The following is a 25,908-nucleotide window of genomic DNA, read 5'->3' on the forward strand; positions in this document are numbered from 1 at the left end:
GACCTTGGGCACCTTTCTCCCCCTGCCCCTCCCACACATCACAGACAGCTCTTAGTAAAGAGGGTTGTCCCTGAACCTATCAGATGAACTCCAACTTAGAGAGCAGTCACAAATTCAGGGCTCCTTGACAGAAAGAAACTCTTCATTGTCTATTGAATTCACTTATTGAGCACTTGCTTGGTCTGAGGGGAGGAGAAATGAAGAAAACTTGTTTGGTGGGAAACAGCTCAAGGAAGTCTGGCCTGATCTACAAACAAAACCCACTCAGCATGCTGAGACTTCCGCATGAGGTACTAAAGCTCATGAAATGCTCACTGTGATTTTACTCTGTGATTTTTGACATTTTTAAAAGATAGATTTATTTATTTATTTATTTATTTATTTATTTATTTATTTATGTATGACCTAAGTATACATATATGACCCATGTGCCATAAGAGGGCATCAGATCCCATTATAGATGGCTTTGAGCCACCATGTGGTTGCTGGGAATTGAACTCAGGACCTCTGGAAGAGCAGCCAATGAGTGCTCTTAACCACTGAGCCATCTCTCCAGCCTGGACTTTTGCCATTTTTTGATGAAGAACACAAGCTCCCAGGAAGCTGAGTGAGTGACTGATTGACGCAGCCTTTCTATTCAGGAAGTGGGCTTACCAGTACTGTGCATCACTCACTCCCAAACAGTTAGCACCGCCACTCAAATGGCAGATGCTTTAACATCCTGAAACAGGGAAGCAAGTGGTAAGGGTGTTTGGATGGTACGGGAAAAGACAGTCTTTCTCCAAGACACCTTTGTGTGCTTGAAAAACAAATGGGAGATGCTCTTGATTTTCAAGCAGTCTCTTTATAAATGAATTTTCCTTGCATATTCTTTCCTTTACCGGACCCCTCCCCAAATGATACTTGCTATAAAAGGCCGATTTACACAGCTGTTTTATAAAGCCATTGACTCTTTAATGAAAGTCCAAAATAAACATTTTAATTTTTTCCCCAAATAACAAGTAATTGTTTGTCTTGTTTGTACTCCTGAACAAAGGCTGTGTAGCTGCAGTTGTCTGGCTTCTCTATAATTTCAGGCCCAAGACTCAGCAGACGCTGATTAACCAATCCATCTACCATATGTGCAGAAAGAGACGGCCAGCCTCACTCCCGGCAGGGAAAATTGGCATCCATCTTGGTTCACATGGAGATGTCCTTCTAATCTACAGCCGTGCTGGCGCAGCGAAACTTGCATGGCCTGAAATACCTTTTGCTGGCTTCATGGCGAGCTGCATGTGCATGATAAGAATGTATTATTTATAAGACCGCTGTTAGTAATGAGCTATTACACTAATGGCTCATTGTGTTGGGGATTTGATTTCAAATGGCATGGATCACACATTCTGATGAAAATGAGAAAAACATGTTTTGCCATCAGGAACAAAGATTTAGCATCTTCCAATTCCACAACCTGTTATAGTCCCATCTCTCGGCGAGGGTTGTAACAACTTTACAAAAAGCCCACAATCGGAGACGGCAGCAGAGCAAGGTCGGATGTTGGACACGTCTGCTCGGTTCTTTAGGTTTCTTTCAAATGACTGCCTTGAGATAGAGTGTTCTGTGTGTGGGATGGCCATGGGCATGTTGCTGTGCGTGTCACTTTACAGTGTGCAGAGACACTGGCTGCTGTTATCGTTCAGTGAACAGAGCTGTTTCTTGCCGTCCAAGGCCTCTCATACTGGCAGACAAAACTGGAGTATTTTTTCTTCTTGTCTGTCCTGTGAGTCTTCATGATGACACAGAGAAGGTTTAGGTCACTGGAAAACCGTCTGTGAGAGTGACTTGTCTTCGCAAATAGGTCTAACTCACTGATATGTGAGTGCTTCAACAGTTATAACTCCATCCCCAAAGCCTCAGTCAGGCATCCCTTTCGGGTGACCATATTTCACAATGAGGGGTTTTGTCCTCGTTGTGACCGTTACTGGCTTTGAGCCCCTTCTCTTGGTGCCAAGTGCACGGCTAACCTGGCAGGCTCTCTCCCGCCTGCAGGTCAGTGGTGCTTTCTCGGACCACTGCTGCCCGTGTCCTGGATGATGCCAAAACAGACGCTCTGCCCATCTGTCTCTAGGAGCCGCCTTGGCCTCCAACTGCCCTTCCTTGAAATCTCAGCTTGAAGTAAACACCAGATGTCAAAGTACAGTTATGACAAGGATCCTGCAGCAAAGTCACAGCTCAAAGCTCATCCAAAGTAGCAAACAGAACAAAGAAAGTCCCCACAGCCAACAATTCTTTAACAAGTCAATGATCTTCCTCCTAGCTCAAGCCCCGCTCTCAAGAATGCTACGTGAACAGCCTGAAACCGTCCTGCACTGGGTTGAGAAGAGGTCCACTTGATGCTGTTTGTCCTGCCTCATCTGGTCAGTAGTGGTGGCTGCCCCGATACATGGTATACGTTGGCTAATGCTGATTCAGTATTGGGCAGAAATGCCCAGATGTGTATTGTTTGCCAATGGTAAAATAGTGTCACTGTAGTAGTTTTAAGTTGCCAACTGACGTCATCAAATGGGAAGAAGGGAAGAAATAATGGGGTGGCGTGCTATTAAATACAATGTCCACCAGATAAGACCACAGACAAAAACCTCCAACCACTGAAAAAAATCCAATTACAGCCATTAAACACTATTTGCCATAATTCCTGAGATGGTAATTTTATACAAGTGGCCTTTTTTGTTTGTTTTTGGAGACAGGTTTGCATGTAGTCTATAGACTGACAGGCCTTGAACTGGCTATGTGGCCATGGGTGACCTTGAACTTTTGATTCTCCCATCTTTGCCTCTCAAGTGCTAGGATTACAGGTGTCTGCCACCATGCTGGGTTTATATGACAGGAACTCTACCCACTGAGCTACATTCCCAGCCTTTATAAGGTTTTAATGATGGCTATGTTCAGCAAATAGCTTGCAAATTCCTGAGGATTTCACAACTAACTCTCTCAAGCTAAACCAAGCTGGCTCCAACATACCTTTGCTCGGGGACCCCCTAAGGAGACAAGTCCAGAACGGCAGGTGGGAGGTGTGCTGAAATAGAAATTTCTGGATTCTTTAACAACTCAGTTGTGTCAATTGATGCTTTCTGCACACTGTCTTGTGAGAGGGCATGTGGTGTTTCGCTGAAAATAGACACCTGAGAGGGCAGGTGATGTTTAGAAAGATTATAAATGGAACCCCACAAACAATGAGAGGATGGGTTTGCATTGCTACACTGTACAATGCTTCAATGGGCTTTGCTGGTCTTCATTGGTCTTCATTTTCTAGAGAGAAATGTGCCAAAGACCTTCTCATGGTATTCCAGCTGATTCTGGCTGCTTCCGCTGACTCCTGCCAATTCAGAGGAGTCTTGGCATTTCTACTGGATTGTACTGCCCCTAGTGATTCATGTTTGGTGTTTGCTATTGAACTGGACTGCTGATATCCTGAAAGCAAAGAGTGGAATTGACCCAAGGAACTACTTCTAAACAGGTCCACAACACCCTTTTCCTATTAACTGGGAGGTTGAAGCCTTCAAAAACCCTAAAGTAGGTTTTGAAAAAAATCTAAGCCTACAGCATGCATGGAGGGTAGGCCCAGTATTTAACTTGACAGCCAAAGTGCTTCAGACACAAGATGTGATTCTGCTCACAGTGATCTCCACCCAGATTTCTGTACCCAGGTCCTACTTCTTCCCTTGTCTTTGCCTGAAATCTGTGATCTTCTCTCAATGGAACATAAAGCCCCTGGTGTTTGAGGCAGTGCAGGCTTCGGAGGAGACTGGGCTAGACTCCTTCGCCTCCTTAGGGACTTGAACCTCACAGGGTCAGCCCTGCCATTTCTAACCTGTGGCTTTGTTTGCTTGACATTCACACATGGAAAGTTCAAGAAACAGACCAAGAAAAAGAATAAGGCAGAGCTCACTACGGCTGTAGAAGATCACTTCCTCAAGTGATCTGAGACAGCACTAACATCCTAAATAAAAACCAGAGAACTAAAAGACTTCTACAAACCATGGCTGTATTGAACAGGACACAGACTGGAAAGAAAGATGAAAAGTCCTGATTCAGGTGCTGTGTGATTTGTTCCCTGAAGGCTTCAGTGGTTGGGTAAAAACCCTGGTTTTTCAAAATGGTGCTGCTTAGGCCCAAATACTTCCTGACCTTTCCTTTTGTCATTTGCCTAGAGCGGACTGAGAACAAGTGAAAGGAAGTCTTTGAAAGACCAGTAACAAATTTAAATATATAAAACAAATTAAACTAAAATCTTCAATGTAATCTCTCAGATACTAGTTTTTAGGGCTAACTCCCATCTTCAGGGATACATACCCATATGTGTCTCACTTCATCCCACCCTTCCCCAGAGTATTTCACTGCTGAGTTAGTGAAGGAAGCCAGCAACCAGACCACACACCAGAATCATGTAGGGAGCTTTAAATACTTAATGATTCAGAGAGTGACAGCACACACCTATAGTCTGAACTACTTGGTAAACTGAGGTAGGAGAATATACTTATGCCCAAGAGTTGGAATCCAGCTTGGTCAATAATCCTATCTGGCTGTTTCACTTGTGAGCATAGACTTCAATGGCTGAGCTGAGTCTATTTCATGTAAGATATAACACACTTACTAAAGCAAAGAAGCAAAAAACTGGGCCCTTCCCTCAAAAGATCCATTTGATTGGCCCAAGTTTATCTTGGACACCAGGATTTAAAAATTGATATAATATAATTCACTTACTACAAGCTAACTTTTCACAAATATACAACTCAGTGGCTTTTAGTATAGCATAAAATTGTATAACCATTAATTATGTAATGCCATAAATTTTATCCACACTGCCCCAAAGAAAAATCAAGAACACCCCCCCATATCCCCTAACTTCTTTCTCTCTACACAAGATTTGCTTAGTCTGAGCTTTTAGATATATGTTATTATACAATATGTGCTCTCTATGCCTGGCTTCATTCCAGAACGCTTTCGAATGTGTTGTGACATCTATCACTACTCTATTCCCTTTAATTTCCTAATAATATTCCACAATTGGTATACCATATCATATCTGTTCAGCCATTCACCAGTAGAAACACATTTGGGTGGTATTCATCTGTGGGATATTATAAATAATACCACCATGGATTATTTGCGAGAAGCCTGGATGGAAATGTGTTCCCATCTCAGTACTGGTTACTTGTTAGCCAGGGCACCTCCTTTTGGCTTGAACAGGTTCAGAACCTGAGTATTAGAGTTTCCACAAATAAAGCAATTTGTTTCTGTAGCTTCTCCCTCCAATCTCTATGGAGGGAGAATCTCCACTTACCTGACACTCTTTACTTTATCACTCTCTGGCTACTCCAGCAAAATAGCCAACTTCAGATCAAAACAAAGAATTTTTCAATGTCTTTCCCACTCTTCCCAGTTCTGAACACTAAAAGAAGGGACTCCTTGTACTCTACCATGGATATGAACTCTACTCAGAGCCCCCTACCATGCTGCTGTCTATGACAGTAATAACTCTTCTAATAAATAAATAAATAAATCTTGTCACAAAGGACAATCCATATGTCCTTAAATTCCAAACCCAAACTTTCATTATTTACTATTATTATTATTGTTGTTGTTGTTGTTATTGGTGCTATTGCTACTACCATCCTACTAGGAGTAAAATTATCTCACTGCAGTTTTTGTTGTTGTTGTGTTTTGTTTTCTTTTTGAAACAAAGTAACATACCTAGATTGGTTTTGTACTTGGGATCCTCCTGCCTCGGTCTTCTGAGTAACAAGAATTACAGATGTGCACCAACATGACTGATCTCACTGTGCTTTTGAACTACATTTCCCAAATGCCTAATGAAACTGTCATCTTAAGATTTGGAAGGACTTCTTCTCATGCACCTGCACCAACTGACGATTTCTGTATCTTTTTCGGGAGGGGTGTCAATCAAGTCCTTTGCCCACATCTCACTTAGAGTATTTGTCTCTTCATCACTGTGAGAAGGATGATTGTGAAGTTGGCACAGAGTCTGAATGCCTCCCAGGAGAGTCTCACAGTCACCTTGTCTGTGGAGTCTGGTGTGGAAGCAAGCCTCAAACTGATCTTCTTATTACAGAGAATATTTGAGTTCAAGTTTCAAGAAAAGTAATATGCTTTAAGACATCACACAAGTTTCATCAAATAAGAAATGAACATATGAAGAATGAATCCCTAAAAATATCACCCAGAAGCAAAATTGCAAATTCTAATCTTTTAATGCTTTTCAATCCTCTGGCACAGAAATCTCTTTTAAGATCAAGTTCAAATATCCATTTGAAACTTTTAAAGAAACATAATTACGATTCTAATAACGAGCAGGATGGGTGGGGATCCAAGGGCTCTACTGAATTCATGTTTGCTAATTAGTCTTTTTCAAGAGGTTGTAAATTTTTTAATTTACTGTAGTAAATATTACATGTGTGTGTGAGGTGGGACACATTTGCCAAGCTGTACATACAGAGCTCAAAGAGCAACTTTGTGGCAGAGCTGGCTCTCCTTCCATCTTTTCATCGCTTCCCAGAGTTAAACTCCGGTCACTGGACTTACAGGACAAGTGCCATCTCACCAGCTTATGTTTGTCTTATTACATGTAAACTGCAAGCCCAAAACTTCATTCAGGCTCTCTCCCATCATCTCTCCTCCTAGCATCCCAGCCCTCACTCTGGAAGTTGAGCTGTGCAGTTACAGTGGGTACAAGATCCACCCTAGATGTGAATGATAACCACTTCAGGACCAACAGAAGGTTCTCCAGTTCCTTAATATAAAAGGCAGTCCCTCATGCTGTAGTGTCACCCTGCAACTTAGAGGAAAGCAGTCCCCTGCCTCCCCCTGTCAGAACTACTAGGTCAGAAATGCCTGTGTGGGGCCCTACTCACCAAGGCTTCCTTCCTCAGACCAAGGAGGACTTCCCAGCAAGCTCAAGTGTGAGGACCATTGCTTCCAGACACCTTCTTCCTGCTGCCATGTGCGTGTATGAAAAGACCCCACCCCGTGGTCCAATCTTGTCACCAGACATTCCCTAAAACATCTGTCCTTGTTCATTCTCTGTTGCTGGGATGAAACACTAACTAAAAGCAACTTGTGGGAGGAGGAATAAATGGTTGATTTGGCTGATAGGTTACAGCCCATCATGGAGGGAAGCTGAGCCTGAGAGCAAAGCAGAGACCATGGTGGAATGATGCTCACTGGATTGTCCTCTTTCTAACCTTGTCTTTTAGAGAACCCAGGACCACCCGGGATGGGCCCTCTCCCATCAATCACCAATCAAGAAAACACCCCAACAGACATGTCCACAGGCCAATCTGATGAAGACAGTTCCTCAATTAAGTTTCCTTCTTCCCAAATAATTCCAGTTTATCTCAAGTTGATTAAAAAAAAAAAGCATAGTCTCTAATGTACCAAAGTCGCAACTAAAGTCAATTTCTCCCTACCACCATGCAGACCCCATGACTAGCAGTTTCAACTCTAAGAATACTGAAGCATTGGTCTGGAGAGATGGCTCAGCCATTAAAGGCTAGGCTCACAACCGAGAATAAATAAGAATACTGAAGGGTCAAGTTCAACGACACAAAGTAGCAGGTGATTCTGCTGTGTTCAGGAAGGCCTGTTTGTGCAGATTCAACATCCAGTATCTACCTCTATGCATTTAATCTCAGCTATAAGAATCCCACCAGGCAAATCAGGGAGGGGCCTTCTCTGGTAGGCAGGAAGCCAAGGTGTGCAAATGAGGGAGGTGTGCCCATGTGACTTCTCCAGAGTGGGTAGACAATGAAGAGTCGGTTATAAGACTCTCAAGTGTGCTTACACTAGCTACCTGGGACCTCCGGTTGAGCTGAACACACTAAGACTAGCTGGGTTAATCATCTCCCTCCTCTGTCTCAAGGAATGCAGTCCTTGGGGTTTCCCAGTTCCAAATCAAAAAAATTGTGGGTTCTCTCTTTTGGTCCCCAAAGAACAAAATGAGAATAGGCCTACTACTCTCCCTTCCTTAGAAAAACTAGAAACGCCAAGTATTATGTACATGTTTTTAATTTTTGCATTTCTCACTAATTCAACTAAATTTAATCATATATATCACGGATCAAATCATGAGTAAACACTGGACAAATACAAATTGAGAGACTCTCTACAAAAGAACTCTCCAGTATCAGTTGAAGACATTCCTGTTTTGGGAAAAGTAATGGTTAGAGAGCTGTTTCCAACTTAAGGACTAAAGAGACAGGACATTGAACAACAAATGGCCTGGGCTTTTCCATAGAAGACACTGTCAAGACTGTCAGTGGGCTTTTCCATACAAGACACTGCCGGGACTGTCAGTGAAACCTGACTGAGGTCTGTAGATGAGCCACTGGCATTGCTAGACTTTGACCATCATACTGTAGTTATAAGCTTTGTAGGGAAAACATGCATTTGGCATGAGTAGAGCACTACACCTGCAACTTACTTTCACATGATTCTAAATAAATATATAGACATGTCCATGGATGCATGGAGACAGAGAGAAGATAAGAGGGAAATGAGTGATAGATAGATAGATAGATAGATAGATAGATAGATAGATAGATAGATAGATAGATGACAGATAGAAGTTAGAGAAAGTAATCAAGAGAATGATAAAATAAGGAAAACCTGATATCTAGGGAATTTATACCTGTAAGTATTCAGTGAGTGTGAAATTGCATCAAAACAACTTCAAAAAAGTAAAATAAAGTCAAACAAAGTCTTCCTGGCAGCAGAAGACTGATGTCTAAACTCTGGCCTCTTGACATTGTGGAATGTCCAGAAATCTCCCATATTCATCTCTGTGGGATCTTATCCTTTCCCCACTCTCTAGTCAATATTTCTAGAGACAAGTAAAGAATCCACAGTAGTCTGATCACTTTGGATAACCTCACAAATGGTTAACTCTGGAAAGAATACAGAAGCTGGCCTGTCATCACCTAGAACGGTATGCAGGAAGGCAGAATATCTAATCACACTGTGAACCCTGAGATTTCATACTGGAAAACCCATCTCTAGTTGTGGTGTGGCTCGGTCCTAGCACACGCCTTTAATCAGAAAACTTTCTGCTTTTCTGTAAACAAGATTACATAAAGTCAACCATGGTCAAGAGATGGAGCAAGCAACCAGTTGACAGGAAGTGAACATAGGAAAAAAACATAGAGAGTAAGAGGAAGTCGGGAGGACAGATAGAGAGATGCACAGGAAGTAGAAAGGAGGGAAATTCAGTTGGAAGGGTTACTGGCTTTTTCCTTCTGGGATGTCCATTGAAGATGAAGGTCAGCTGGGTACTTTCTCTGCCTCTCTGAGCTAGCAGGCTTTCACCCTAGCATCTGGCTCCTGAGTCTTCATTTGGTAAAACCAAACGATCAGGATTTTGTTTTAAAAACAACAGCTGGGCACATCAGCTCCATGGGTGCTCCGCAAGCCAGGGCAGCATGGCTCATTCCTCTCATTTCTTTCACTATGTCCCCAGGAAGATCCGTCACCAACCTCACACACCACAGCGTGATGGTCTTCATCTTGGGCCTCGATGAGTTCGGCCAAGAAGTATTCGCCATAAATTTCCTTCAGAGTGTTGTCATAGTGCATAAATATTGGCATGAGATCATCATGGTCTTCTACCCTGTGTAACACAAAGCCTTCAGTTTAGGGTTTGTTCCATCCACTGCATCCCTTCAACAGCGCGCCTGCTGTGTTCTGCCCGTTCTAATGGCTGATACTGTCACAAGCAAAAGTATAATATACTTCAGTAACGCCAAATATCTCAAATAACACTATGTTCCTTGGGATGAAGTGTGACACTAATCAGGAGGGGAAGAAGGGGAGGGGTCATATGGGCAGAGGGGTTAGCATGGCTGGAGAATGGGAGGCAGGGCAGCATCTGCCAGGAACCAAAGGACAGTTGAGGACAGCAGTTGGCGAATGTGTTCTAAGGATCATTACTTCTATGACATTAGCCCACAGGCTCTGTCCTTCTTTTTAACTTTTTAAACATTCAGTGTGTATATGTACACATGCATGCATATGCATATGTGTGTGTCCATGTGTCTGTGTTGGGGGGGCACAGAACACATGTACAGGATAGAAGACATATTGCAGGAGTTGGTCTTTCCTTCATATGGGTTCTGGGGTTAGAACTCTGGTCACCAGACTTGATAGTGCATGCCTTTGGCTGCTGAACCATCTCATGGGCCCTACTTGCCCTTCTTACGTGCTTCTATTCTGAGACAGCTTTATACTTCCTATGAGGGAGACTCGAAATGAAGATAATGAAGGCCTGCTCACCATTCTAGAGACACTCACCTTGACTTCCATTCTCGGGACATTTTACAGTGAATTACCTTGACCCTACTTAAGGAAGCAGGGATTAGGTTTACTATCACACAGTGATGTGATCTTGGATTCCACCCCCTTCTTTTCAGCATACTTTTGAGAACATTTAGTGTTGTATTTTACCTGTCTATGATCCTCTAATGTCATGTTCCTGATACAGAAAAAAACAATTCTAACTTCACATTATTTCCCCCAGTGTGTTCTGACTTAACTATAGACCTTTATTTTCTCTACGCTTTTCATTCATTACTCTGCCATCTCCACCACCCCATTTTATCAGCTAGTGTGTTCTCTCTGAGGCTAATACTAGCTCCATCTACTGAGGGATTCGAATGTGTCTGTGGCCCGGGGCTTTACTCCATCTTCTCCACTGCTGTGCTTCTCAAGGCAACAGCAGAAGGCAGGCAGTGCCCCTTCCTGTTCAGATGGAGGAAAGCAAGGCTGCCAGGGATGACGAGATCACTTGCCTGAGACCACAGGGCTACAGTAAAGCCTAGAGACAAGCTCCAGCTGACAAAAGCCTGCCTTCCCCGGCTCTGAAGCTCACAGTGCCTTTTAAAATGGCATTCTCTGAGGCACTCTTTTAGAAAACCAGTAGCAAAATGTAAAAACACTTGAAAGATGGGTCCTTGACTCAGTGACCAAAGTTCATTATCCAACCAGACAGGTCACAATACCTCCCAGCCTCAATACAACAAACTCCCGTTGGTCATAGCTGACTTTCCCAAATTTGGAGTCTGAAGGATATCTTCATCCAGACTTCAGGATGAAACTGTTGTCTCTAGCAACACAGGCTCAATTGCTGGAATAATTTAGTCAGGCATACATATAGACAGACAGACAGACAGACAGATAGACAGACAGATACATGTGTGTGCGTGTATGTGTGTATATACATACATACATACATACATACATACATACATACATATATACAAACATACACAAACACACATTCCAAGTATCTTGATGAAACTAATATATTTAAAAAACAAAGACAGTGAAAAATCTCACAGATGAACTGGAGATAAGAATGGGTCACTTGCCTGGTATGCATAATCCCCACCACCACCTGGGCTACAAAGCAATATTCTGTCTCAAACCGAAACACCAGCTGAATGCAGTGGTGCACACCTTTCATCTCAGCACTCAAGAGGTAAAGGCAAGCTGAGCTCTGTGAGTTCGAGGTCAGCCTGGACTACATAACCGAGCTCCAGGTCAACCAGGAATACACAAGGGAGACCCTGACTCAAAAAAACAAACCAAACACCAACTCAGATCTCAGAGCTAAGAAGAGAGCTATATTAAATAGTCAAACACCAAAGGGAAAGGCATACATAATATCTAGAAGATAAACTCTAGATAAAACAAAAGATAAAGCAAAACAAGCCAAAACAAAACAATGAGCAAAAAACCTGTTCTAGGCGCTCTCCTGGAATGTTACAATTACATATAAAAGGCTCAGAAAAGCACTATGATTAAAAAAACACTTAACCTTGCCTATGCACTTCTCCAAACTGGCCCATCATACCCTTGGTTCCCTAAACTTCCTTCCCCTTTCTGTGGATGAAAGCAAAAGGCTGCACTGTTCATTATTCAGGGGAGATACATTGTTATCCGAGGTGTGGTTCACTGTCAACACTCGGAAAGGCTGGAAGGCAGTGGTTTCCTGTCTCAGCAGCCAAACTCTTCCTTTTTACTATCACTATGATTCTCCAAAATCATGTTCCTGATACAGAAAAAAAATTCTAACTTCACATTATTTCCCCCAGTGTGATCTGATTTATGTCATGGCCACTGGCAGTCGCATTCCCCCCTGACCAGAGCATCAGTGGGATTCCCAGGTGTGAGGCTCCAGCAGGGAGCCAAAAGCAAACACCAACTGTGTTTAGAATAAGACTGCAGGTCAGATGCTGCCCTAGACCTTGCCCACATATTTCTGGGTATACATGATCACTTTGAGAATTATCAGTGGTCATCTTGGCCAGGTGGTGTAGAGAAGCTCCACCATAAATCCACCGAAAGCTTGTTAGGTGCTCTTTTGAAAAGATGAGAGCGAGACGGGGGGGGGGCGAGAGAGAGACAGAGAGAGACAGAGAGAGACAGAGAGACTGACTACAGCATAGTGCCCAAAGCAAGAACAACTAGAAGCCAGCCCACATTGATTGGCTGGACACTGAATCTGCCACCTGTGACTTTGTGCCAAAGATGCAGCATTCTGTCTCTGAACTACAGCCACTATGCCACATGAAGATATATTTGAGTGTGAATCATACTGTAATTGTTATGCAGGTAGTCAGAACCAGTAAGAACCACTGGAGAACATCCATAATCAGCAGGCAGAGGAGGAGAGGTGTGTGTTTGTTTGTTTGTTTGTTTGTTTGTTTGTTTGTTCCAGAAGGCTGACTTACCCCCCTGGCATCCCACTGGCAGGGATAACCAACGCTCTTCATCCGTGATCTTACAGCTCTGCTTTGCTCATCTCCAGCATTCACTTAACAATGCTTGCGAGCTCCTTGCTGTTTCTGGATAAGTACAAGGCCCTTGCCTCCAATATGTCAACCATCTCAACCATGTGTGAGCTGCTGACGCACTGGTCTTAGAAAGCCTCCTTGCCCTTGTGCTTCTTGCCTCTATGTGAATCCAGCACTCCGATCCACCTGTCTATCCCAGACTCCAGCATCTTTCAAGGCTACCTCTACCATGCACCTTCCATCAACACTTCCTTCAAGCTCCTCTTCCAAAAGACCCAAGTCATCACTAGATATACAGTGTCTAGTTATTGATGTATTTTGAGCAAAATGTGGCATCTTAATAACCAAGGCACAAGTTTTGGGGACACGAAATTCTAGGACAGCTATGAATGGTGGTGCAACAATGACAGGGAATAAGGTCCAAGTCCTTACTTTATGCTGACCTTCCCAAGAGACCCCACTGACAGCTCTGAGGGGAAGTGATTACTAGTCCCAGGAGGTACCTTTGAAAATCTGAACCTATAGTACTACAGTGTCCCCCATAACCCTTCTACTTCTGCCGCTCCCTACTGAGAAGCCTGCAAAGGCACTTCACTGCCAAGACTTAATTTTCTCATTTACAAAAGGAGTGGGGTAAGAATCCTGGGAGCATGCAATGAGGTACCACAAAGCATGTGCTGTAGCCTGTTCCCCGCACCATGGCAGCCTCTTAGCAAGTGTTTATTCTCTGTGTGAGGCCACAGACCCTCAGCAAAAAAGAACCTAGAACACTCTATTCACTTCCCTCTGTACCTGCAAAAAGAGGCTCCTCTCCACAAGAGGCTTTTTTTTCTGCAAAAAGAATCCTTGATGATACTGTCCAGAAAAATAATACTCTAAAATAAGAAAGTAGTCTCTAATTCCATTTTAGAGCATTTTACCAAAAGTTAAGGCTGTACCAATGCATAGTAACATTGTTATTTTACATGACTGAAAAAATAATTAATATTCTAGCTGTCTTTAAGTGGTATGGTGGTTTGAATAAGAATGGGCCCATAGATTAATATATGTGAATGCTTAGTCACTAGGGAGTGGCACTACTTGAGGAGGATTAGGAGGTGTGGTCTTTTTGGAGTAGATATGTCACTTTGGGTTTGGAAGTTTGAAAATGGCATGGAAATTTCAAAGAGCTCACATCATGCTCAGTATTGCTGTCTCTGCCTGTCTAAGCTACTCTCCAGAACCATGTCTGCCATGCTTGCCACCATGCTACACACCATGATGAAAAAGGACTAAGCCTTTGAAACTAGAAGCAAGCCCCCAATTAACTGCTTTCCTTTATAAGAATCACCATGGTCATGGTGTCTCTTCACAGCAATAGAGCAATAATTAAAGCAAGTGGATTAAGACAGCAATCATATAAGAAAGTTATTTACACAATGAATACAATATATCACTCTAGCCAGGAGTCTGAACCCAGAGTCCACACTAGACCTTGAAATCAGTGCACAGTTCAACCTTCCTCAGAGAAGCTTCTTATAGTAGATGGCAATTAACATAGAAACACACAACGTACAGAGGATAGCTGACAATAGAATGTGCAGCCCCAAATGGAATGTCTATATTGTATCTCTTCCCTTGAGGCTCAGGGATCTATGTGGAAGTGGTGTCAAAATTGATGTAAAAGCTAGAGGTGCTAGGTGACGTCAAGGGAGCAGTGTTTTCCAGACACAAGACAAATGTACATATCAACTCATGCAGATTGTGAGGGCACACAGAAGACCTGCTCAAAGTTTGTCAGACAAAAATCCCAGCATGGGAGAGGGGAAGTGGGCACAAAGTCCAAGCCCTAGCTGAGGAGCTTGCTACACTCAACTGCAGCTGGGGGAGGGGGTGGTTATATCAGTTTTCTTCAATGAGTGAGACTCGAGGAAGGTATCACACCCAGGAGTAGTCAGCAAATATAAACTAGACCAAATAGGCCGAGGTGGAGGGGGGGTTAGAGAGAGGGAGAGAGGGAAAGAGGGAGGGAGGGAGGAAGGGAGGGAGGGAGGGAGGGAGGGAGAGAGAGAGAGAGAGAGAGAGAGAGAGAGAGAGAGAGAGAATACAAGTACAAGTTGGGTGAGAGTTACAGGAGAGGAATGGATATGATTGAAATAGATTATGTGAAATTCTCAAAGAATAAATGGAAACATTGTTTTAAAGTTTGAGGTTGAATATGGTAGAGTATGACTTTACGCCCAGCACAGGGTAGGTGTGGGGACAGCAGGCAGATTTCTATGAATTCAAAGCCACCCTGGTCTACACAGTGAGTTTCAAGACAGCCAGTGCTACATAGTGAATTTCTGTCTCAAAAACAAAACAGAAGAAAATAGAAAAAAAATAGTTTGAGATGGTGATGTTAACTACATTGATGGACATAGATTTGATCATTATATAGTATGTATTTATATATGTACTTAATTTGGGCCCCCAATTTTCATGAGTGTGTATATGTGTGTCTGTAAATGTTTCATACAGTGAGGAAACACATATTCATAATCTTAAAATAAAAAATAATAGTCAATATTAAAATCAGGAATAAAGATCTAGAGAGACAGCAAGCCCTAACCCTAGCCATGAACCTCCCACTGCACATTAACAAAGCTGTCCAAAATCAGACCTTAATATTAACTCTCCTGGGAAAAAAAAAAACCAAGAAACAAACATCCAAAGCTTGGAGTTCTGAACACTGTCCCTTAAGCCCTTCTCCAAAATGGATAGAGAAGAACTTGCTCAACATACTAAATGCGTTCCTTGGGGTGATCGATAATTTAAGATCTTGCATCACCCTAAGCGCTAATGATAATGGATGACATCAGCCTCAAAGTCTCAAATGACAAAGGCCTGCCTCACAGAAAGAACACCTCGGTAAGGAGAACCATTCATGCAGCAAAATGTCTAAGAGCCAGCAGGCTAAAGCTTTGGGCACTCCCTATCAGAGTCAGATGAGAGGAAAGTCCCATCTCACTGTGAGCGAGGGCGGCATGCTTCCTGGGTGAATCCTGCCATTTGCAGGGTATACACCGTCCCCATGGTGATGACTAACCTGGGGTTATTCATTCCATCAACACAAAGAAGAATAGAAACAGACGTCTCTGGAAAGTAGCGTTCCTTTATATGTTCATTCAGAATGCTGCTTGCGTGGGGAAGCCATGTGCTTGTCAGTGCTACCAACTATAAAATATTTTACTTTCAGGAGAACAAAAGGTCCAGCCCAGACAGTCTTGTTCTCCTCTTGTGCACTCAAGTGTCCATCAGACCCTAAAAATCATGCCAGACCAAAATGGAGATGAATTCAAGCCTTATAATCAATAGGCTGACAAAGATACCTCACTTGGGAATTTGTATATCGTTTAATCTTAGGATATAGCAAAACCAAGAATGCCCTGTTTGGTGGCTCTAACCAGCTTTCTGGAAGACAAAGTTATTCATCCTTCACTATGTCACCTAGCCATGAGGTACATGATGGCACCCTAGAGCCCAGAACTCTTCCTAGCAACCTGGTCAAGCCTCTTGGTGACAGTTTCCCAGATTACTTCATGGCTACAACATCCTGTCTTCTCTGTATAACCACCATTCTAGAGGGAAGGCACAGATTGACTTCCCTTGAGGCAGAGAGATGTGTGTAACACATGCTGCTAGCAAGGCCATTGTGCAAAACCTCAGGTGGGAAATATTACCCCAGCACAGCAAGAACAGCACAAATGCAGCCTGCATGTCCTGAACACGTCCCAGACCCCTCTGTTGGCCTCAGAGCATCTTTTATATCTAAAGAGTCTGCACTCTCCAGTTAGACTTAAAAATATACTACCTAAAAAAGAAGTTACTTTAAATGTCACAAATACATTTTATTGTAGTGTATTTGAAAAAAAGATAAGAGAATCCAATTTAGTTCTAAAGAATACAGCTTGCTTTGTCAAATCATGCTTTTATCAAGAACACTGTCTCAACATAGAACAGGGCAACTTAAAAGTTGTTGCCAACTAGATGTTTCTTTTTCACCCACTTGTAGGGGGACAGAAGTACCTTTTTCTTTCCAAGATCTCTTGTGCCCTCTAGTGGTCTTCTTACAAAATTAAATCCATCCTTTAAACAGTCCATTCTAGAACTTTAAAAACAGATGTTTAGAGTCATTTAACTTCTGATTGTTAGAAAATGTGATTTTTTTTAAGTGAGAGGGATTTTAAAATCCAAACTTTCTGTGTGGTTAGAAAGACTTCAAAGCATGCACCAGGCCATATAAGTCCCCACCATCCATACCGCTGGGTTCCACATGCCAGTCTTGGCAATGATAATCTACAGCTCCAAGAGGACTGTCCACCAAACCACATGTCTGGCAAGGGTTTTTTGGTAACAAATTTCCCAGGGTAGAAGAAAGCCCTGGGATAAATGCTGTAATTGTTCTACATCTCCTTTTAAACTGTGTCTGGATCTTCTTAACTTAGAACTTAAACGTTACATTCCTAAGAGCTGCTTAGAAGTCAAATTGAAAAGAGCATGAGCCGGGCAGTGGTGGCGCACGCCTTTAGTCCCAGCACTTGGGAGGCAGAGGCAGGCGGATTTCTGAGTTCGAGGCCAGCCTGGTCTACAGAGTGAGTTTCAGGACAGCCAGGGCTACACAGAGAAACTCTGTCTCAAAAACAAAACAGAAAAGAAAAGAGCATGAGACTATCAGATGTTTTACAAAATTAACTTCTGGGGCTGGAGAGATGGCTCAGTGGTTAAGACTGTTCTTCCAGATGAGCCAGATTCAATTCCCAGCACTCACACTGTTGCTCATAACTGTCTGTAACTCCAACTCCAGTAGATCCAATGCCTTCTTCTTGTACCAGGTATACACATGGTGCATGGACATACATTCAGAGAAAACACCCATGCACATAAGTAAATAAAAATAAATGCAGAACTATGTCTATTAAAAAGTAACCGCCTCAAGAAATGAAGAGTAGTTTTTGTTGTAGTCTGGGTTTTTTGGTTTGGTTTGGTGTGGTGTGGTTTGGTATGGTTTGGTGTGGTGTGGCCTGATCTGGTCTGGTCTGGTTTGGTTTGGTTTGTCTAACAGCCCTGGTTTTCATGGAACTTGATTTGTGGGCCAGGCTGGCCTCAAGAAAGTTGGATTTTAAAAAATAAAAGATTAAAAAAAACTTGTTTTAAATATTTTCTTTTTACTTTTTAAAGGTTGAAGTTTTATGTTTTTTATTAATGCAAATTATACATATGTGTGAGATGTGTATGATGATCTGATACAAGTATGCAGCTGTAACAATCAAATTTGAGCTCGCTTTCATCTCCTTAGACATTTATGGAGCTCCTGATTTCCTCTCTCCTAACCAAGAAAATTTTCATCTATTTTAGCCAACATAATTAACCATAGTCATCTTCAAATAGGCAGGATGCCAGGCAGGAAAATTCAAGCTACTTCACAACACTACAGACAGTATATAATCCTTCTCTCGGCCTAGTCTTCCCTAAACCCACAAGGACTTGGAAAAGAAGCCCCACTACCACTACCACTCCAAGACCATGCCAGTCTTTCTAAGCCGGGAACATCTCACGTCCACCACTGAAGATTAATTAGGCACACTGTAGTTTTTAAAGGTGTGTCCAGTAGCAGCTTTGCTTTGTTTCCAACATAATGAAAGACAGGGAAGAGTAACTTCGTTAATTAGTGTCTGAGCAGAAGGGCAGATTACAGCATCATTTTCCACGTGGCTAAATGAAAGAGACAGGAGAAGGGATTATGGTGTTAATTCATTTGGTTCTGAATATGTTGCTAGTTAAATAGCGGAGGGATAATTACATCCCCAAACCCTTCCCTGGTTTAGTGTCTTAAGAACTGTGTTCATCACCATTAATTATCAGTGCAAGTGGCTACTGATGAAACAGATGTCAATGGGGGAAATAAGAGTAATGTGGTAGCTAAGAGGCATGCAGCCACGCCTATTCCACCATGCAGCCACGCCTATTCCACCATGTTGTGCAATGTCTTTGCGTTTCTACTGCTCTTAGGGAGGTAGAGTCTACACAAAATTCAAGATTTTAGACCCACAAGTCCTAAAACTTCAATCTGTTCATTTTGGATAGGGGGCTTTAAAAATGTTACACTTCTATACCTTCTCCAGGTAAAAGTATTGTCTCCAGGTGTCACAGTCTCCGCCTGAACTCACTACTGTACCCTCATCTTAACATATATGCCTCCTCCTTGTCTCTTTACATCAGGACAATGTCCCTTTTGGGATTTGTTCCTGTCAGATTTTCTGTGGTGTAAGCAAACAGAACAGTTAGCCATCAGGGCGAGTTATCCAAAGCTTTGTGGAGTCTGTCCACTGGAAGGCCATAGCCCACTCTATGAAGTCTTAAGAGAGGAAAAAAGAAAAAAGAAAAGGAAGGGATGAAAAGCCAAGGGAGAAATCGAGAGGGAATAGGAACTATGGATTGCTATAAATGGGGGTTAGTATTGTCAACTTGACAGGATGTAGCATCACTAAGAGGCAAGTCTCTGGGCACACCTGTGAGAGACTATCCAGGTTAGGTTAGTCTCTGGACACAGCTGGGGAAGGGTATTTTGATGATATCTATGGAGGTGGGAAGCCCTGCCCACTGTCTGCAGCACCATTTCCTGACTAGGATCCTGGATTGTATAAACCTAGAAAGGGAGCCAGGCAGTGTTATAGTGTAACCACTGCTTCAAGCCCCTCCTGTCTTTCTTCTCCATGATTGGCTGTAGTCTTGAACTGTGAGTTAGAAGAAACTTTTTCCCTGAATTTGTTTTGTTAGAGTATTTTATCACAACAATAGGAGTTCCTGCTATCTTCTAAAGATACAGTGTTGCAGTGTAACCACTGCTTCAAACCCCTGTTGCCTTTCTTACCATGATTGGCTGTAGTCTTGAACTGTGAGCTAGAAGAAACTTTTTCCCTGAATTTGCTTTGTCAGGGTATTTTATCACAGCAATCCAAATGTTGTACAACAGTAAGTAAATGTTTCCCAGGAGCCAGGTGCTGGACTGAGGACAGCTTTCGTCTTTTCTCCTGTCTACCTATATTCTGAACAGCAGGTAGTAGGTTTACAAATAAATTACCTTACTAAAAAGTATAAGAAATGGATCATTTTTTAGGAGGCAGAGGTAGGCAGATTTCTGAGTTCGAGGCCAGCCTGGTCTACAGAGTGAGTTTCAGGACAGCTAGAGATATACAGAGAAACCCTGTCTCAAAAAACAAAAAAAAAAAAAAAAAAAAAAAAAAAAAAAAAAAGAAAAATAGAAAGAAAGATAGATAAAGAAATGAATCATTTTGATGGGCTGCTTCTGCATTTATAAACAATTTTTTTAATACAAAAATGCCTTGTAGAATATACATAAGTCTTACTATTCCTCTGGAAATGATAATTTATAAAATCCAAATGGGTATACTAATTATATGTTTTAAAAAAAACTCACAAAAACAAAACCAAACAAGAACTTTCGAGGGCCAGTAAGTAGACACAGTGGGCAACAGTGCTTGCCTACAACCTGAGTTCAATCCCAGGCACACAGACGGTGGAAGGAGAGAACTGACCTCCCCAGGTGTCCTCTGACCTCCACACGAGTGCTCTGTAGCATGTGAATTCAGGCACACACACATACACACAAATAGATGAAATAAAACAGTTTTTAAAAAGAGAATACTTCTGGAAATGTACCTCCTTCGTTTGTAGGTTAGTTTGGGTCCCCTAAGTTCAACCTAGTCTCCCCCTAAAGAACTGTCCACATACTCAGTCGTCCATCAGGATAATCTCTAAACTGGAAATGCCTTTAAATTTAAGTGTTTTGCTCATTTTAAAATGGAACCTGTAAAATGACACTCACGCACATTAAGCACAACTTAAAACAACAAAATAGGGGCTGAGATGGTGCAATGGTTAAGAGCACCAACTGCTCTTCCAGAGGTCTTGGGTTCAATTCCCATCAACCACATGCTGGCTCACAACCATCTGTAATGGAGTCTGATGCCCTCTTCTGGTGTGCCTGAAGATATCTACAATGTGCTCATATACATAAAATAATTAAATAATTCCTTTTAAAAACTACCATTTTGCTCTAGCAAATTAAAAACTTTTGAATAACTGAAAATATCAAGGGCCTGGAGATATAGTTTATCAATCAAGTGCAAAACCTCAAGTTTGATCTCTAGCTCTGAAAAAAAAAAGGTAAAAAGAATCTTATCTAATAATCTATAGAATCACTGGGTCTAAAGAAGCAGTTGCTGGTTGTCATAAAAGCTGACATATTTTAGTTGAACAATTTGAGAACTACTTTTAAGTCTTAATATTTCTCATCCATAGACATTCCTCCTTTAGGTACCCATGGTACCTGTGTTATAGAAAACCAACTAAACTTCTGTGTTAGTGTGCTCTTTTGTAACAAATGCCTAAGAAGAACAACTTAAGATGGGGAAATGTTTGTTCTGGCTCACGGATGTGAGACTTGGTGGGGAGGCTGTGATGAGCTGTTCAGAACATGAACATCAGGAAACAGAGACGATGCCTGTGCTCACTGTCTGGCTTCCCACTCCTATTCCACTCAAGCCTCTGACTAGAGGATGGTGCTGCCCACATTCAGGATGTCTTCACCTTAGTACATCCGCTCTGGAAACTCCCTCACAAACACAGCCTCTCAGGTACTTATCAACCAGATCAAGGTGACTATCAAAACCAACCACCACCGTTCCTGTAAGTAACTTACATCTAAAGGAATTACAGCCACACACTGGGCAGGCAGTCATCAGAATGAACAAGATGCTTTTTTAAGGGCTTTATTATCTTACGTCATCTGTGACAATAGGATTGGGTGTGATGTTTTTCATACCTGTATATGATGTATTTTTATTTATTTGCCCCTTATTACCTTCTCTTATCCTCCTCCTGCTGTCTTCCTCTCCCCCAATAAACCCACTTTCTACCTTTTATTTATTTTTAATGGATGACCCAATGACTTTCACTAGGGTTGTTTCCTGGAGCATGAGCAAGAGGTCAGTCACAGAAGCATGGGCAATTTTCTAGTGGCCACACCCGAAGAAAATGCAGCTCCCTCCCTCAGTAACCATCAACTGTCTCCTGTCTCTCCCAGTCTCACTTTCTGCCTTACCCTAGGGAAAGGAGGATCTCGTAAACCTCTCAGCTCCAGCTACTGGCTAAGGATAAAGATGGTGATCTGCTATATTAAGTACATAATTAACAGAGCATGTGATCACAATACTGTACAATGTATTCAGTGCCCACAGGAGCCAGAGGGGAAGTATTGGGTCCCCTGGAACTAGAGTTGCAGTTGTAAGGTGCCATGTGGGGGCTGGGTCCTATGTGAGAGCAACAAATCATCTTAACCGCTGAGCCATTTCTCCAGTCCTCCCGCCCTACCTACCCCCTGTATATCTGGGCTTTTTGAGACAGGGTCTCACCAGGTAGTCCAGAATGGGCTTTGACCCAGGATCTTTCTACCTCTGCTTCCAAGTGCTGGGAGAACAAGCACATGCCAACATGCCAGGCTCAGAGATAATTTCCCCCCCCAAAAAAAATATCTGAGTGGTTTCATTGTTCTATGCAAAACTAGAGCTTAAATTCAGGACCAAGCAAGCACTCTGCCTGGCAGTGTGTTTTGTTGTTGTTTGTGGAAGAAGTATTTCCACTGAATCCTTGGATGCAGGACAGATAAATGGGGTGAGGGAGGTCAACAGTACTTGCATGTGTACCTAGCTATAAATAATTCTAATCCCTAAATCCAAGAGTATTATTAACTAAGAGAACCTATCCTTCAAACAGATAGTTAAAATGGCAGACAAAACTGGAGAGGTTTTTTTTTGTTGTTGTTTGTTTGTTTGTTTGTACAGCTGCTTTGTTCTTTTTTTTAGGTTTATTTATTTATTTTATTAATGAGTACACTGTAGCTGTCTTCAGACACACCAGAAGAGGGCATCCAATCTCATTACGGATGGTTGTGAGCCACCATGTGGTTGCTGGGATTTGAACTCAGGACCTCTGGAAGAGCAGTCAGTGCTCTTAACCGCTGAGCCATCTCTCCAGCCCAAAACTGGAGAGTTTTTAAAATAAAATTAAAATAAAACTAAAATATTGCCAGGCGGTGGTGGCGCACGCCTTTAATCCCAGCACTTGGGAGGCAGAAGCAGATGGATTTCTGAGTTCTAGGCCAGCCTGGTCTACAGAGTGAGTTCCAGGACAGCCAGGGCTACACAGAGAAACCCTGTCTCAAAAAAAAAAACTAAAATAACTTAAAAGTTTCATTCATGGGAATTTGTCAATTTTAAAACATGTTATCAATAAAATGTCTTTAAAGAAGGCGAATTCCTGGTCAGGCGGTGGTGGCGCACACCTTTAATCCCAGCACTTGGGAGGCAGAGGCAGGCGGATTTCTGAGTTCTAGGCCAGCCTGGTCTACAGAGTGAGTTCCAGGATAGCCAGGGCTATACAGAGAAACCCTATCTTGAACTCCCCCCCCCCACAAAAAAAACAAACAAACAAAACAAAATAAAACAAAGAAGGCGACTTCCTGAAGAGCTAAGAGTTGTCCCTCCCCAGGGGGCTTGCCCTTTCTGCCACACATGGAAGAGCAAGCAGCCATACCCGTCTATCTGCCTGATGATGGCCATTCCAGGGACTTCCTGCCTCCACACTTTTGCCCACTCTGGCCCTTTGGTTGAACTGTGATTCATCTCCCACAAGGCCAAACTCAAGGGGTCACCTTGTTTGCGAAGTCTTTATTTCTTTTTTTCAAGGAGGTATGGTAAGAGGTAAGAAGGTACATAATCTTCAGAATACAGTTTGATGAGCATGGACAACTGCACATGTCCCCACCCATGCACTCTCACGGTCACCTGCCCCTCCCCTCCCCCGCCCTGCACGATTTCCCTCTTGCCCCTCCCAAGTCTCACTTTCTGTTGGACCATAGGTACCACCAACCTGATTCCTACAGACTAGCTTTACACGTCTTGTACATCATAAGACTGAGGCAATCAGCATATATATTTTTTCGCTATCTCCCTTCCTTTGTTCAGCACGAATCTTCTTAGACTGATTCGTGCTGTCGCTACAGGGGCAGCTCATTCATTCTGTTCAATGGGGTGGCATCCACTGCAAAGATGTACCACAGTGTGTACAAGTAAACACTCAGAGGGCTATTCTTAAGTGAGGAGGGCATATGAGGCCGTGTTTATTGCTCTGTGTCCTTCCCTCTTATAAACTAAATATCCTTATAGTTCATTGCAGACAGGCTCCTCTCCTCCACTTTAATCTCAGCCCCTTTGTGATATATGTGGTGCTGGCATTAACCGCAGGACACTGCACAAGGTAGGCAAGCCTCCGGTGCCTATAATAAATAATATTCAGTGCTTCTTGGATTGTTACATGTAATTGGAGGTACACTAAGTATAAGACTTACGGTAAGTCACAGACCTTTGCAACGATTCTGTGCCATGGCAAATACACTACACTGCTAACAGATAAACATGTGGGCCACACACACACAGCATCAATTCTGTTTTGCAAATTAGCTCCCTGACAAGTGGCAGAATTTAGATCTCGACTGTCATCATCACATGCTCTTAAAAATGATGATGTAATACGACACACTCTTGCTTTAAAAAAAATGGTCAATTTTGATACCTTTCTAAAATATTTGTCAAATATGGAAATGAAGAGGGTGCAATTAAGTCTCCATAGAGAAGCGACCATCTGTGTGAAGGGACTTCCTAATGCACTCTCAGTTCAAAGAAGGCTATCGTGTCCTCATAAGTGTAAGCTGGAACTCTATTGGGGGCATAAAGGATCCTCACTTGGGGTCTCAGGGTGCTGCAGTAAGGTATCCTCTTAGCCTGTCTTGTTGGGAGCACAAATCTCACACACAGTTCCAGGAAAACCAAGAATGTTAAGCATCCAGGATTGTCCTTTCAGAGGGAAGAGCATATAACCTGTTTCTCCAGAAAGCTGGGAATTGGAGGTGATGAACAGCCTGGAGATCTCTTACCTGTTGGGCCAGGCCAAATCAAGCTTCTACAACCAGGACCAGAGGTGGCTTGTAATCTAAATGACCCTGACAGCCAGAGACTCCTCCAAGCTCCCACAACCAGGATCAGAGATATCTAATTGTCTAAAAGACCCTTATATTATCTATATAGCCAGGGACTCCCTCCAAGTTCTCTCAACCAGGTGGCTAATATTATTAGAGGTGGCTAATAGGCCAAATAACATCTATCTTATATGTATGACTGAGACCAGCCCAGAATCTTTCTTAGGCTCTTAAGCTAATACAGGTAGCCTATCTCTAGAACCCATCTTGGAAGCATTGACATGTACCCTGAGTTGAGCTTTGATATATTCACCCTCTTCATGCACCAGGGATTGTACTACACTGGGAAACTTTTTTCCAAACTATTCTGTGTTTAAATATATTGGCAATAAACCACCTGGCATCAGATTCCCTGCAGTTTGATCCAGGTTGACCGAAGTCATTCTCATCTCTTCGAGGTCCATTGCCCGCCCTACTTGCCTACACCTGCAGGGACCCTCTTTCTCTGGCTGTCTACAATGGCCTCACATACACAGCTGTGTGGTGCTGACTAGCATACCAATATGAGGCCTCTCCACCACATCTATCTCAGGGTGGAAAGCCTCCTGATCTACAGCTGACTTCCCTCAGAGCAAGAATCCAAAGAGAACCAAGCAGAAGCTTCCAAGACTTGACGCATTCTTCCACCAAGCTGTGCTGGTGAGAGCATTCACAACTTCCCCAAGTCACACAGAGGACACACACAGCCCACCAACTGATGAGAGGACTGGTAAAGTCACACTGTAATGCGGGAAGCAGGGTGAAAGGCAGAACAGGGTTATCTTGGAAAACGTACTTTGCTATAGCTATACCCTTAAACTGCTACACTTGGGGAATGTCTTGGGACACTCATGGTAAAGACTCCAACTGGAAACTCCTCTTGGAGGCAACAGCACCCTTATTCATTGAGTGTCAGAACACAGGTGGGTTTTACTAGGAAAACTAAGT

General features: G+C 42.7%; 1 protein-coding gene across 1 annotated transcript in view; it reads right to left on the reverse strand.

Moving 5' to 3' along the window:
• Positions 1-25,908, reverse strand: part of Cfap61 (cilia and flagella associated protein 61) — a 273,504-nt gene that overhangs the window by 230,965 nt on the left and 16,631 nt on the right. The window contains exon 6 of the mRNA XM_028756974.1: positions 9,529-9,661. Within this exon, the coding sequence (XP_028612807.1) occupies positions 9,529-9,661 (133 nt within the window). The remainder of the gene's footprint in view (positions 1-9,528; positions 9,662-25,908) is intronic.

Source organism: Grammomys surdaster, unplaced genomic scaffold, assembly GCF_004785775.1.
Source record: "Grammomys surdaster isolate TR1022 unplaced genomic scaffold, NIH_TR_1.0 129, whole genome shotgun sequence".
Classification (NCBI taxonomy): Eukaryota; Metazoa; Chordata; class Mammalia; order Rodentia; family Muridae; genus Grammomys; species Grammomys surdaster.